General features: G+C 36.2%; 1 protein-coding gene across 1 annotated transcript; it reads right to left on the bottom strand.

Annotated features, from left to right (window-relative positions):
- Positions 1-1,789: 1,789 nt before the first annotated feature.
- LOC141294232 (uncharacterized) lies at positions 1,790-13,740 on the bottom strand. The gene is made up of 5 exons (XM_073826308.1): positions 13,644-13,740; positions 12,297-12,443; positions 11,813-11,832; positions 10,378-10,555; positions 1,790-2,855 (listed from the first exon to the last, which is right to left on the bottom strand). The coding sequence occupies exons 1-5, from the start codon at positions 13,726-13,728 to the stop codon at positions 2,635-2,637; spliced, it is 651 nt and encodes a 216-aa protein (XP_073682409.1). The 5' UTR covers positions 13,729-13,740; the 3' UTR covers positions 1,790-2,634.
- Between the last annotated feature and the right edge of the window lie 1,734 nt (positions 13,741-15,474).

Below are 15,474 nucleotides of genomic sequence, written 5' to 3'. Positions count from 1 at the left end.
TGAATTAAAGAACGATAGAAAGAACAATGGAAAGAACGATAGAATGATAGAACGATAGATAGATAGATAGATAGATAGATAGAAAGACAGATAGAGACAGATAGAATAGAATAGATAGAATTACAGAAATAACAGAATTAATACACCCTAGAAAGAATGACTGACATACAAACAGACAGATAGATAGACACACACACACACACACACACACACACACACACACACAGACAAATAGATAGAACGACAGAAATAACAGTAGAATTAAAGAACGATAGTAAGAATGACAGATAGACAAACACAGGCACAGATAGATGATAGACAGATGAATAGATACAACAGAAATAACAGTAGAATTAAAGAATGACTGACAGACAGACAGACAGACAGACAGATAGACAGATAGACAGACAGACAGATAGAAAGATAGAGACAGATAGAATAGAATAGATAGAATTACAGAAATAACAGAATTAATACACAATAAAAAGAATGACTGACAGATAGACAGACAGACAGACAGACACACACACACACACACACACACACACACACACACACACAGACGAATAGATAGAACGACAGAAATAACAGTAGAATTAAAGAACGATAGTAAGAATGACAGATAGACAAACACAGGCACAGATAGATGATAGACAGATGAATAGATACAACAGAAATAACAGTAGAATTAAAGAATGACTGACAGACAGACAGACAGACAGACAGACAGACAGACAGACAGATAGACAGACAGACAGATAGAAAGATAGAGACAGATAGAATAGAATAGATAGAATTACAGAAATAACAGAATTAATACACAATAAAAAGAATGACTGACAGATAGACAGACAGACAGATAGATAGACACACACACACACACACACACACACACACACACACACGAATAGATAGAACGACAGAAACAACAGTAGAATTAAAGAACGATAGTAAGAATGACAGATAGACAAACACAGACACAGATAGATGATAGACAGATGAATAGATACAACAGAAATAACAGTAGAATTAAAGAATGCCTGACAGACAGACAGACAGACAGACAGACTGACAGACAGACAGACAGACAGACAGACAGACAGATAGATAGATAGATAGATAGAACGACAGACAGACGGATAGATAGACAGATAGATAGAACGACTGAAATAACAGAATTAAAGAACGATAGAAAGAATGACAGATAGACACAGACACACAGACAGATAGACAGAACGACAGAATGACTGAATAGATAGATAGATCGACTGAAATAACAGTAGAATTAAAAAAATAGATAGAAAGAATGACAGATAGATAAACACAGACAGAAAAAATGATAGACAGACAGACTGACAGATAAATAGATAGAACAACAGAATTAAAGAACGATAGAAAGAACAATGGAAAGAAGGACGTACGGACAGACAGACAGACAGACAGATAGATAGATAGATAGATAGACAGACAGAGACAGATAGAATAGAATAGATAGAATGACAGAAATAACAGAATTAAAACACAATAGATAGAAAGAATGACAGACAGACAGACAGACAGACAGACACACACAGAGAGAGAGATAGAACAGAAGTAACAGTAGAATTAAAGAATGTCAGATAGACAGACACAGACAGACAGACAGACAGACAGACAGAGAGACAATAGATAGATAGATAGAATGACAGAAATAACAGTAGAATTAAAGAACGACAGTAAGAATGACAGACAGACAGACAGACAGATAGACATAGATTCTGTAATTGTTGAAAGAATAGATTTTATTGTCTTCATATTAGTAAAGCATCAGAACACATTCATTTACAAATGTTAAAATCATCATGAACACTCCCAAACATCAACAAAGCAAAACGACAAACACACAAGCTCAAGTGAGTGGAGGATAGGATAAGAACGAAGCGTCTTCTATTGCAACATTAGAAATGTCATTGTGAACATGTGCTGTAAAGGTCACATGGTGAATACAGTCTGCCCCGACCCAGCCTCCTACAACAGTCAAATCAGACACCTTCTTTCCGAAGGTGAGGTCGGGTATTTTTAGACATGCATAAGAATCACCCACACAGTAGAACAAAAGTCTGTTTATAGTCATTAGTCTCTCGACCACTCGCTTAAACAATAAAACAATACATACACACCATGTGCGTTTCACTTATACTGCCTCAGTCTTATAGGATATGCGTTATGAAAACTCCTAACACCTTCGAGGGCGTTTTTCTCACCCTTTCGTCTGTAGCTCCTGTGCACAGAGTCATCATGCGTGTTTTTGTCCCACTTTTGCTGCAGCAGCAATTCAGACACGTGCGTTTCAAAAAATCGACAACCTGAAATTAAGCATAAATCTTTTTCTTGATGTGCAAAGAAAGCAAAAGTCATTACTCAGCGTTTTCCATCTGGGACGTCTGCGCGTTCGGTATTCGACGCACAGTACGATCAAGGTAGCCTGTACATTTTGTCAGCGTGCATGGTTCTCTGGAACTGAAACCGTGACATGGCCATTGCTGATGCCAGGAATCTCACATCTGGCCACTTTTCAGCCTTTTCAGTGATTCAAATTGGAATCTTCCAGAAGGCCATTCTGAAGGTCACGCAAGAAACCACATGTTCGAGTTCTCACTTTCCAGTTGCCGGCACAGGAAAACTCAAGCTCAGTTCCTCCTCGGCCTCTTCCTGTGCACTTATTCTGATTCTGACCTCCTGCGAGGGTGGATTTGACTCTTGCTGCGGTCTGCTGATGAGGGGAACGCCTTCTTCGGACACTCCTGCTTCTTCCTTTTTATCACCAGAGTTGGAGCCCAGAATCACCATTCCAGGAGAGTAGATGTAGATGGACCCTAATACAGACAAATGATGAAGTCAACATGCTTTTCTACTTCAAATCAAAACTGACCCCTTAGATTGCACTCTAAGCTACTTTTTTGGCCCAAATCCAAGTAAAAACCATAATATTGTGAAAATGATTTTTCAGCATCAGTGTCACATGATCCTTCAGATATCATTCTAATATGCTGATTTGCTGCTCAATTATTTAGTTATTTTGATTATATTTTATTTTTTAAATATGGTTCTTACTATTATTAAAGTTTTTGATCATTTCCACAAAAATATTAGGCAAAAATTAAAGTGTTTAAAGATGTTTCTTATGCTCATTAAGGCTGCATTAATTTGATAAAAATACAGAAAAAACTGCATAAATTGTGAAATATTATTTTAATTGAAAATAACTGTTTTCAATGTGAATATATTTTAGAATGCAATTTATTCCTGTGATACAAAGCTAATTTTTCAGCATCATTACTCCAGTCTTCAGTGTCACATGATCCTTCAGAAAGAATGTTAAAAACAGTTGTGCTGCTTAATATTTTTTTGGAACCTGTGATACTTTTTTCAGGATTCTTTGATCAATAAAAGGTAAAAAAGAATAGCATTTATTTAAAATAGAAAGGTTTTCTAACAATATACATTACTGTTTAAAAGTTTGTGGTAGGTAAAGTTTAATTTTTCTTCATTTCTTTTTGATTTTTTTCACCAAGGATGTGTTAAATTAATAAAAAGTAATAGCATAGATGTACATAGTTAGAAAAGATTTATATTTTGAATAAATGTTGTTCTTTTTTAACTTTTTATTTGTCAAATTAATTAAAAAAAAAAATTCCAACATTGATAATTCTAATAATAAATCAGCAAATCAGCATATTAGAATGATTTCTGAAGGATCATGTGACACTTTAGACTGGAGTAACAGCTGATGAAAATTCAGCTTTGCATAACAGGAATAAATTATATTTTAAAGTATATTCAAATAAAAAGCATTATTTTATATTGTAATAATATTTTACAATATTACAGTTTTTTTCAGTATTTTTGATCAAATAAATGCAGCCTTGATGAGCAAAAAACATTACAAGTCTTACTGATCCCAAACTTTTGAGCGGCAGTGTATATAGATATATAAACACACAACTCTATCAACTCCAACAGGAGCAGTAAAAACCTGACTTGCATTGCTTGTTAAACAAAGTTTTATTTTTGCACTTATTTTTCCTTGTTCAGTTTGCCATAGCTTACATTTATTATGGGCGTTTTAGGTTTTACAAACTACTTAGTCTTGGCAATGATCTTTAGCAGGAAATCCAAAACAATGAAAAAAGCAACTATGTTGTAAAAGGGAAAAAAACCCACAGAACAGGAAGTAAAAATGGGAATTAAGACAATAGCAGACTTAAAGATAAAATACTCTGTGATTAAGGTCGAGGAAATGTGAGGTCTGTCTGTTCCTGAAGTTAAGAGACAGAAGTCACATAAACAATTGAAAAACATTCAAGATCCAACCTGCCAAGGTGATTTACCACTTCTAAAAAAAATTAAATTCTTTGGAAGGTATGGTTTAATGCTTCCGGCTAGTAAATTAACAGTTGGCAATGATTAAACAGTTAGTCATCCATTAGTCATTAGACACTGAATCATTTTCTGTCTCCTGTGAAACACAAAAGGAGAAGCTCTTTTCATTACAACACAAGTAGATGATTTATGCTGCAAGTGCCAGCCTCCAAAAAGAGACAAAAAGCAATGCAAAAAGTGATGTTCTTACTCAGTATTTTTGTTTTCCAATGCAAACATAAAAAATTGTCAAACCAAAAGTTGCATTTATTTGAGAAGCAAAATAGCTTTAAGAATTAAAGATATTAAGTGTTTTGTGACAAAATTATCAAAAGGAAATGAGTTTTTGTTAAAACCATGCCAATAAACCTGTAGAGATAAACTTGATTCAAAGTGAAAACATAATTATTTTGCTTATTCTATTTGCAGATGTCTTAAAGAGAACATCTGATGCAAATTTTAGGCAAAAAAAACCTTATTTATTAAGCCGTTTTGATTTTCGGAGCAGTATGACCTCATATTGCTCAAGCCCCGCCCACAATGGCTGACAGACTGGCCTGTATTTGCATATTTTCCCCCTCAGCCAATTATACACTGTCCACCAATTCTCTGACATTACCTTGATTAGTTTTGTTTTGAAGGTACATGCCACAGAATACACAAAAACAGAAGAGGGGCGGCAGCAGCTCATTATCATTTAAAGAAGACATGCACCAAAACAGCTTGCTATGAACAAAGCTGTTTTTGACAAGGAAAAACTGTGTTTTGCAGGACCATTGAGGAATTTTAATCAAAGTATGTTGCTGACATTTCACAAAGACTCTAAAGAATCATACCAACTTGTAGAAAATAGGCTGATGTCCTCTTTAAGTATTTACACACTTCATTTTGATAATTTTTTTTTTTACATTAAATCTCATATCAAGTGAATGTATCCTATGTGCTGTGCTAGAAGTAAAAGCAGAACTTTCTGCAGTGTCCATACGAGTTATACAATCCAGAAGTCGTGTAACAGATCTGAGTTAGGAAGTTAAAGGAACACTCCACTTTTTTTGGAAATAGGCTCATTCTCCAACTCCACCCGAGTTAATAAGTTGAGTTTTACCATTTTGAAATCCATTCAGCCGTTCTCCTGTTCTGGCGATATCACTTTTAGCATAGCTTAGCATAGATCATTGAATCCTATTAGACCAATAGCATCGTGTTCAAAAATGACCAACGAGTTTCGGTATTTGTCCTATTTAAAACTTGACTCTTCTGTAGTTATATCGTGTACTAAGACCGGTGGAAATGCAAAGCTTCAATTTTCTAGGCTGATAAGATTAGGAACTACACTCCCATTCCGGCGTAATAGTCAAGGAAGTCTGCTGCCGTAATATGGCCGAAGCAGGAGCAGTAATACCACGCAGCACATGTGCAAATGCTAAACTAGCTGGGAACTCATTTCTGATAATACTCCGCCTGCTTCGGCCATATTACAGCAGCAAACTTCCTTGACTATTACGCCGGAATGGGAGAGTAGTTCCTAATCTTATCAGCCTAGAAACGCACAGCTTTGCATTTCCACCGGTCTTAGTACACGATATAACTACAGAAGAGTCAAGTTTTAAATACAACAAATATGGAAACTCGTTGGTCATTTTTGAACGTGATGCTACTGGTCTAATAGGATTCAATGATCTATGCTAAGCTATGCTAAAAGTGATATCGCCAGAACAGGAGAACGGCTGAATGGATTTCAAAATGGTAAAAATCAACATATTAACTCGGGGGGAGTTGGAGAATGAGCCTATTTCCAAAAAAAGTGGAGTGTTCCTTTAAAATAAATTCAAGAGCTACAGTGAGGGAAAAAAATATTTGATCCCCTGCTGATTTTGTACGTTTGCCCACTGACAAATAAATTATCAATCTATCATTTTAATGGTAGGTTTATTTGAATAGTAAGAGACAGAATAATAAAAAAAAAAGAAAAAAAAATGCATTTCAAAAAAGTTATAAATTGATAAGTGAAATAAGTATTTGATGTTTTTTGTAGTTGGCCACCAGGTTTGCACACATCTCAGGAGGGATTTTGTCCCACTCCTCTTTGCAGATCCTCAAAGTCATTAAGGTTTCGAGGCTGACGTTTGGCGACTCAAATCTTCAGCTACCTCCACAGATTTTCAATGGGATCTATGGGCTAGACCACTCCAGGACCTTAATGTGCTTCTTCTCGAGCCACTCCTTTGTTGCCTTGGCCATGTTTTTAGGGTCATTGTCATTTTGGAATACCAATCCACGACCCATATTCAATGCCCTGGCTGAGAAAAGAAGGTACTTACCCAAGATTTGACGGTACATAGCCCTGTCCATCATCCCTTTGATGCGGTGCAGTTGTCCTGTCCCCTCAGCAGAAAAACACCTTCAAAGCATAATGTTTTCACCTCCATGTTTGACGGTGGGGATGGTGTTCTTTGGGTCATAGGAAGCATTCCTCCTCTTCCAAACACGGCGAGTTGAGTTGATGCAAAGAGCTCGATTTTGGTCTCATCTGACCACAACACTTTCACCCAGTTCTCCTCTGAATCATTCCGATGTTCACTGGCAAACTTCAGATGGGCCTGTACTGTACATGTGCTTTCTTGAGCAGGGTTACTTTGCGGGCACTGCAGGATTTCAGTCTTTCATGGCGTAGTGTGTTACCAATTGTTTTCTTGGTGACTATGCTCCCAGCTGCCTTGAGATCATTGACTAGATCCTCCTGTGTAGTTTTTGGCTGATTCCTCACCGTTCTCATGATCATTGAAACTCCACGAGGTGAGATCTTGCATTGAGCCCCAGACCGAGGGAGATATCTTGGCCTTGACATCCTTGGACAGCTCTTTGGTCTTGACCATGGTGGAGGATTTTGAATCTGATTGATTGATTGCTTCTGTGGACAGGTGTCTTTTATACAGGTAACAAACTGAGATTAGGAGCACTCCCTTTAAGAGAGTGCACCTATTCTCAGCTTGTTACCTGTATAAAAGACACCTGGGAGACAGAAATCTTACTGATTGATAGTAGATCAAATACTTATTTCACTCATTAAAATGCAAATCAATTTATAACTTTTTTGAAATGCATTCTGGATTTTCTTGTTGTCATTCTATCTCTCACTGTTCAAATAAACCTACCATTAAAATGATAGACTGATCATTTCTTTATCAGTGGGCAAATGTACAAAATCAGCAGGGGATCCAATTATTTTTTCCCTCATTGTATAGCAGAAGGGAAGATAACTCACAAAAAGCTATTTTATGGTTTAAGAACACTTGAGTTGAACACTTGATAGTACACAAGTCGTACAGACCCATTTTTGTGGTGCTTTTCAACATGGTTTTTTGTGTTTATTCTAGGGCCGGGACTTTAACGCGTTAATTTAGATTAATTAATTACACAAAAATAATGCGTTAAAATTTTTTAATCGCACTTAGTTTTGCACCGCGGAACGTTTCTCACTGGATGAGATTCAGTGGACCGATTATACTGGAGCACCAACTAGCGTTCAGACAAGCTACGTCCGTCCTAAATAGTATTGTATGTCCCAAATCGTAGTATGTTTAAATAAGTATTCCAAAGATTCCCGGATGGTCTACTACTTAACGATCAATGCACACTCTAACGGCTAATATTGCAGTCAACACACTGCGCCGTGAACTAGAATTCGATTAGAACTACAAACACGCATAAAAAGTGTTAAAAAACTACAAACATGGAGGATATGCGCGACCAACGGACAGGTAGAGAAAGGGGTTTGAGTGATAAATAATCAGTGTGTAACCTGATAAAAAATATTTTTTTTAAATGTAATCCGTGTTATATTCCATGTGCAGCCACATTTATAATGATAGGTTTGGTCATTAACGTTTAAATGCATAATTAAGCAAACACAAGAGCAGAGTTCTCGGCATGAAAGACTCGTTAAAGAACGTGCCTCTTAATTTCTCTCTAATACGGTAGGAAATTAAATTAAAGGAAATGTAGATAATGTTAAGCTATGCAACAAGGAATTCGCATATCACCGCAGCACATCGAGCCTATTGCTACACTTAATGGCAATATTGCACTGGTCTGTTGGACTTGGTTGAACAAAAATAAACAATATTTTGTTGCTTAAGCTTATGTATTCAGTCATTATTTAATGGTATACTAAAAATCCATATAAAAAAAACTTACTTCTCTTCTCAGGTCAAATATTTATATGCGATTAAAATGCGATTAATTTCGATTAATTAATTACAAAGCCTCTAATTAATTAGATTAAATTTTTTAATCGAGTCCCGGCCCTAGTTTATTCATAACACATATACAGTATCTCACAAAAGTGAGTACACCCCTCACATTTCAGCAACCATTGTAGTATAGAAACTTTTTTAGAAATGAAACTTGGATATATTTTAGAGTAGTCAATGTGCAGCTTGTATAGCAGTATAGATTTACTGTCCCCTGAAAATTACTCAACATACAGCCATTATTGTCAAAATAGCTGGCAAAAAAAGTGAGTACACCCTAAGTGATAACAGCAGTATGTTGTTTAACTATTAAAAGCCACATGTTCTATTCATCATGTTTATGTTTTTGTCTGCTTGACAGGACCATACAAAGTTGTGTATCTTGTATTAGAGCAGTTAAAATTAGGGGCTTTAGGTACAATTCTCTCATACTGACCACTGGATGTTCAACATGGCATCTCATGGCAAAGAACTCTCTGAGGATTTGAGAATTTGAATTGTTGCTCTCCACAAAGATGGCCAAGGCTATTCGAGGTTCAGTAACACCCTGAAACTGAGTTACACTACAGTGGTCAGGGTCATACAGAGGTTTTCCAAGATGGGTTCCATTCAGAACAGGCCTTGCAAGGGTCGATCAATGAAGTTGAGCACTCGTTCTGTGCGTCAGGTGCAGAACCTGGCTTCAAAAAACAGATGCGTGAGTGCTGTCAGCATTGCTTTAAAGGTTGCAGAAGTAGAAGGTCAGCTTGTCAGTGCTCAGACCATACGCCGAACACTGCAACAAGTCGGTTTGCATAGGCATCGTCCCAGAAGGAAGCCTCTTCTGAAGCTGGTTCACAAGAAAGCCCGCAAACAGTTTGCTGAAGACAACTTGCCCAAGAGCATGAATTACTGGAACTATGTCCTGTGGTCTGATGAGACTATAAGATAAATTGTTTGGCTCAGATGGTGTCCAGCATGTGTGACAATGCCCTGGTGAGGAGTACCAAGAAAATTGTGTATTGCCTACATTTAAGCACGGTGGTGGTAGCATCATGGTCTGGGGCTGCATGAGTGCTGCTGTTACTGGGGAGCTGCAGTTCATTGAGGGAAACATGGATTCCATTATGTACTGTACATTCTAAAGCAGAACATGATGCCTTCTGAACAGCTGTTTTCCAACATAATAACGATCCCAAACACACCACCAAGATGACAACTGCCTTGCTGAGGAAGCTGAAGGTGAAGGTGAAGGTGATGGGGTGGCCAAGTATGTCTCCAGACCTGAACCCTATTAAGCACCTGTGGGGCATCATCAAGTGTAAGGTGGAGAAACACCAAGTGTCTAATGTCCTAATGCTCCTTGAAGAGTGGAAGAGGATTCCAGCAACAACCTGTGCAGCTCTGGTCAATTCCATGCCCAGGATGATTAAGGCAGTGCCAGATAACAAGAGTGCTAACACAATATATTGACACTTTGGACTAGCTATTTTGACAATAATGGCTGTATGTTTAGTAATTTTCAGAGGACAATAAATCAATACTGCTATACAAGCTGCACACTGACTACTCTAAAATATACCTAAGTTTAATTTCTGTAGTATTGTCCTTTGAGAAGATATACTAAACTGGTCGCTGAAATGTGAGTGGACATACTTTAACTCTGACAAAGAGACTGTACAGTAAGTTAAAATTTAAATGCAATACTATGCAAATTCAACGTAAAGGCGTTTACAGCACTCACCTACAGTATTGCTGACGTTCTCACCCTTCCCATTGTGCTCCATTGTGACCTGCTGGACAGCCCCAGATTGGGGCACCGGCCCCGTACTCTGACATTTGACCTCTTTGTCAATTGGTTTCTCTGAGTTGTGTTGAGTTTGATTGTCACCTGCAGTTGGACTCAAGTGTGGATTATCTCCCTACAGGATCCATGAAACAAAATGAAAGAAGACATAATCATTTTAAAGAAATAGTTCGGCCAAAAAAAAAAAATTTGCTTAAGCATTACTCTTCCTCAAGGCCATCCAAGATGTAGATGAGTTTGTTTCTTCATCACTTGCTCACCAACGGGGATCCTCTGTAGTGAATGGGTGCCGTCAGAATGAGAGTCCAAACAGCTGATAAAAACCATCACAATAATCCACACCACCCTATTTATCACTTAACATCTTGTAAAGTGAAAAGCTGAGTGTTTGTCAGAAAAAATCCAACCATTATTGCTTAAAATATAAAAATATAAAATACGAGTCCTCTATCCAAAATAACACTTTCTCAGTGCTTCAGTGAAAAGGTCTGAATAAGGAGATATGTGACCCTGGACCACAAAACCAGTCATAAGGTTAAATTTTACAAAACTGAGATGTATACATCACATGAAAGCTCAATAAATAAGCTTTCTATTGATGTATGGTTTGTTAGGATAGGACAATATTTGGCCGAGATACAAATATTTGAAAACCTGGAATCTGAGGGTGCAAAAAAATCAAAATGCTGAGAAAATCACCTTTAAAGTTCTTCAAATTAGGTTCTTAACAATGCATATTACTAATCAAAAATTACATTTTGATATATTTATAGTAGGAATTTTACAAAAAATCTTCATGGAACATGATCTTTACTTAATTTCCTAATGATTTTTGACATAAAAGAAAAATCAATAATTTTGACCCATACAATGTATTTTTGGCTATTGCTACAAATATACCCCAGCGACTTAAGACTGGTTTTGTGGTCCAGGGTCACATATATCTGCACAGATCATGCACAGTTTACAAGCAAAACAGTCCAAAACACTTTAAATATTGAAAATATATAAATATTTGTCACTTATGGACAGGCATTTTGGTTTTCAGAAGAACTTAAAATGCCTTAATGATGGATTTGTTTCTTTTAAACACAGCTTTTGGCTTCACAAGATGTTAATTGATGAACTGGAGTAGTGTGGATCACTTGTGGATTATGGTGATGTTTTAATCAGCTGTTTGGACTGTCATTCTGACGGCACCCATTCACTGCAGAGGATCTGCTGGTGAGCAAGCGATGTAATGCTACATTTATCATAGCCTGCAAATTTGCATTTTTGGTTGAGCTATTCCTTTAAACATTTACTTATGTAAACAAAATCAAGTTAATTGAATTTAATTCACTGTGTTATGCAATTGCACAAAAGTACTCACATGTCCTCCGTTTATAAAACCTAAAATGAAAAGAAGACATAGTCAATAGGTTGCATCTGTCAGACAGTGTGAGCAGCTCATGTAGGTGCAGCAGTGACTGTGTGAGCTATATGTTGCGTGCTTAGGCGTTCTGTGGTTTCTCAGGTTATGGATGTGTTAAAATGCGTGTCATTTTGAAACACCGTCAATGTTTATGTTGAGTCTGACCTTATGGGAATTAAGACACGTGAGAGACGATGCAAAACGCTTTACTGTAAGAAGCCATCTGGGTGGATTCCAGGACACTTATAGCCACTGCGTTTTAGACATAACACTACAATTCTGTGATTCAGAAGGAGTTTCTCGAGTTTAGATTTCGTCTCTTTGACAATTACTGATGACAAACATGGTAGCATTGCAGAGTTCTGTTATTTGCCTTCATTTGCAGCCTATTGCATGCTGAAGCATTCAAAGGATCCATTGCAATTTAGACTTTGTAGCATACCAAAGCATTTAGAAAAGGTTTTCTTTGTCACGTCTTTCATCAGCATACAGAATCCAGCCATGAAGAAGATCATCAACATTAAGATTAATAGCAGCAGCCAGTGGGATTGGCTTTCTTCTGACAAGACTATTTGTTGTGCAGTGACCCCTGGTGATGACAAAAAGAAACAATGTCATTTTTACAAAGTCATGTATTCATTTGATATTATAAACATTATTGTTTTTATTATGTAAATCAAAACATATACTGCAATATAATAGTTTATTCATTTGTATTAGGGAACCAGTTGTGTTTATCTGTCATGAAAACAGTGCTACATACTATACTATACTATACATACTATTATAGTTTATACTATAGATATTAATCATTTGAATCAGTTTTTTGCACTCAATTTTGCTGTGTTTTTGTAATTTTCAGTAGTTTTTTAGTATCAACATATATAGTTTTTTATTATGTTTTATTTTAGTTTTCATTCTTTAAGTAAGTTAAACTAAATTAAAAATGAAAAAATAATGTCTTGGAAAAATAAATAAATATACACAGCCGCTAAAAGTTTGGGATCAGTAATACTTGTAATGTTTTTTAAAGTCTCTTATTTTCATCAAGGCTGCATTTATTTGATCAAAAATACAGAGAAAACTGTAATATTGTAAAATGTTATTACAATATGAAATAATGGTTTTATTTTAATATACTTTAAAATATAATTTACTACTGAGACGCAAAGCTGAATTTTCATCAGCTGTTACTCCAGATCCTTTAGAAATCATTCTAATATTTTCAGGATTCTTTGATGAATAACGAGTTATAAAGAACAGCATTTAGTCAAAATATAAATATTTTTTATTAATTTAACACATCCTTGGTGAATAACAGTATTAATTTCTTAAAAAAAGAAGAAAGGATCAAAATTTACTGACCCCTAACTTTTGAAAAGTAGTGTATATTATTAGAAAACCTTTCTATTTGAAATAAATGCTGTTCTTTTTATCATTTTATTGATCAAAGAATCCTAAAAAAGTGTCACATGTTCCAAAAAATATTAAGCGGCACAACTGTTTTCAACATTGATAATAAATCAGCATATTAGAATGATTTCTGAAGAATCATGTGACTGAAGACTGCAGTAATAATGCTAAAAATGTAGCTTCGTATCAAAGGAATAAATTCGATTTTAAAATATATTCACATAGAAAACAGCTATTTTAAATTGAAATAATATTTCACAATATTACAGTTTTTTCTGTTTAAAAAAAATCAAATTAGAAAGCATTAAAAACTTTTATATTAATCAATTAATTTTAACTGCTTTACAATTTTACAGTGTAATGCTTTTGTCAGTACCTGTGCTATTTGAGGTTGGCATCACTGTTGTGGCATTCACACACACTGTGTCCTGGTTTGCGCTTCCTTTTTCGTGCATTATCATTCCCAACCGAGCACAACTGTGGAAAAGTACACAAAGATAATGCATGAGAAAAAACCAGGTCAGTCTGACTCTGAACATTGTGTTTGTTTGTAAGGCAGCACTGGTTTGCTATTCCTCGAATACGCTGGTTAGTGTCCAAATAATTTGCACTGAACTTCCACAGATACAGCTGATATCACTGAAATTTGCATACTTAAATATGATTGGTGTTCTTTCTAACACCTATTTGCATACTAATTTGTGCTTGGGCATATCTTCTTTCCATATATATTAAACTATTTATAGCTGCTTTGACAGTTCACAGTAGCTGTGTTGATTCCCATACACAGATAACACAGAAAGCTGCACTGTAAACTGAAGTTGCTAATAGAAACCTCAAAGATAAAAAATGTGTGTGAGAGATAAAGAAAGTGAGTAAGAGAGAGAGAATAAAAAAAAATAGTTGTGAAACTTGCTACTGTGTGACCACACACCATTCTTTGTCTTTCATATTAATTTCCGCTGTGTTCATTGTCTTTTTATGAAGGACTAGCTGCTTAGTGCTAATAAAAAATGAATGTATTATGACACAGCTATAGTCAAAACATGTCTATTAATGTATTTCAGTCTCCTAAAATACTAATTGCCACAATGGTATTTTACAGAATGTTAAAAGAGCCAACTAAGTCTGTATTATTTGCTGGCCCCTATTTGGATTGAATGCAAATCTGAGGGATTTGCATTTACCAAGAATTGTTTCTGGATGCAGTTTTCTGGAAGCTTGTTTTTGGTAAGGTATTTTTGACTTTTTATCTAACAACTGACCATATGCACGAAGCATTCTTTAGAACTTCCGCATAATGATAAGCTAGCTCTTAAACTTCTGCTGAAGCTCATTTTATATGTGCACACATAGGTGGACACTCTTGAGACTCCTCTACCGCCTCATTCTTATCAAAAACTAAGAAAAATAATTATTGCAACATTGTAAATAATGATAGCAGCATTAACATTTAGTTTCATATTATTTAACAACATATCATTTAAATGCCGAGCCTGGTAATCCCAGGAGAGTACCTGCATACTCCCTTAAAAAAAGGGGCTTCATGATGACATAGAAGATTTTTTTTGTCTAAATGGTTTCATAAAGAACCTTTAACATCTGAAGAACCTTTCTGTTTCACAAAAGGCTCTTTGTCTTTGTTTTTTTTTCAGATTATAAAAAGGTAAGCAAGAAAGGGTTCTTTAAAGAACCTTTGACTGAATGGTAGGAACACTAGGGTGTTCCTATGCGGTTGCTATGGTACCTAGGGCGGTTGCTTGGGTGTTGCTATGCAGTTGCTAGGGTACCCAGAGTGGTTGCTAAAGTGTTGCTATGTGGTTGCTAGGCTGTTCCTATGCGGTTGCTAGGGTACCCAGGATGGTTGCTATGCGGTTGCTAGGGTACCCAGAGTGGTTGCTAAGGTGTTGCTATGTGGTTGCTATGGTACAGAGGGCGGTTGCTAGGGTGTTCCTACGTGGTTGATAGGGTACCCGGGATGGTTGCTAGGGTGTTGCTATGCGGTTGCTAGGGTACCCAGGACGGTTGCCTAAATAGTATTGAAAATTACTACTGTAATGGATAGGATAAATGGATAGTATGCACATTTAGTAGGGATGTAACGGTATCAAAACTTCACGGTACGGTAATACCTCGGTATGAATGTCACGGTACGGTATTTATTGAATCATTTACAGGAAAAACAAAACTAATGAAGAGACTCTAAA

Source organism: Garra rufa, chromosome 20 (genome assembly GCF_049309525.1).
Source record: "Garra rufa chromosome 20, GarRuf1.0, whole genome shotgun sequence".
NCBI lineage: Eukaryota > Metazoa > Chordata > Actinopteri > Cypriniformes > Cyprinidae > Garra > Garra rufa.
This window is presented reverse-complemented; position numbering and strand designations above follow the sequence as displayed.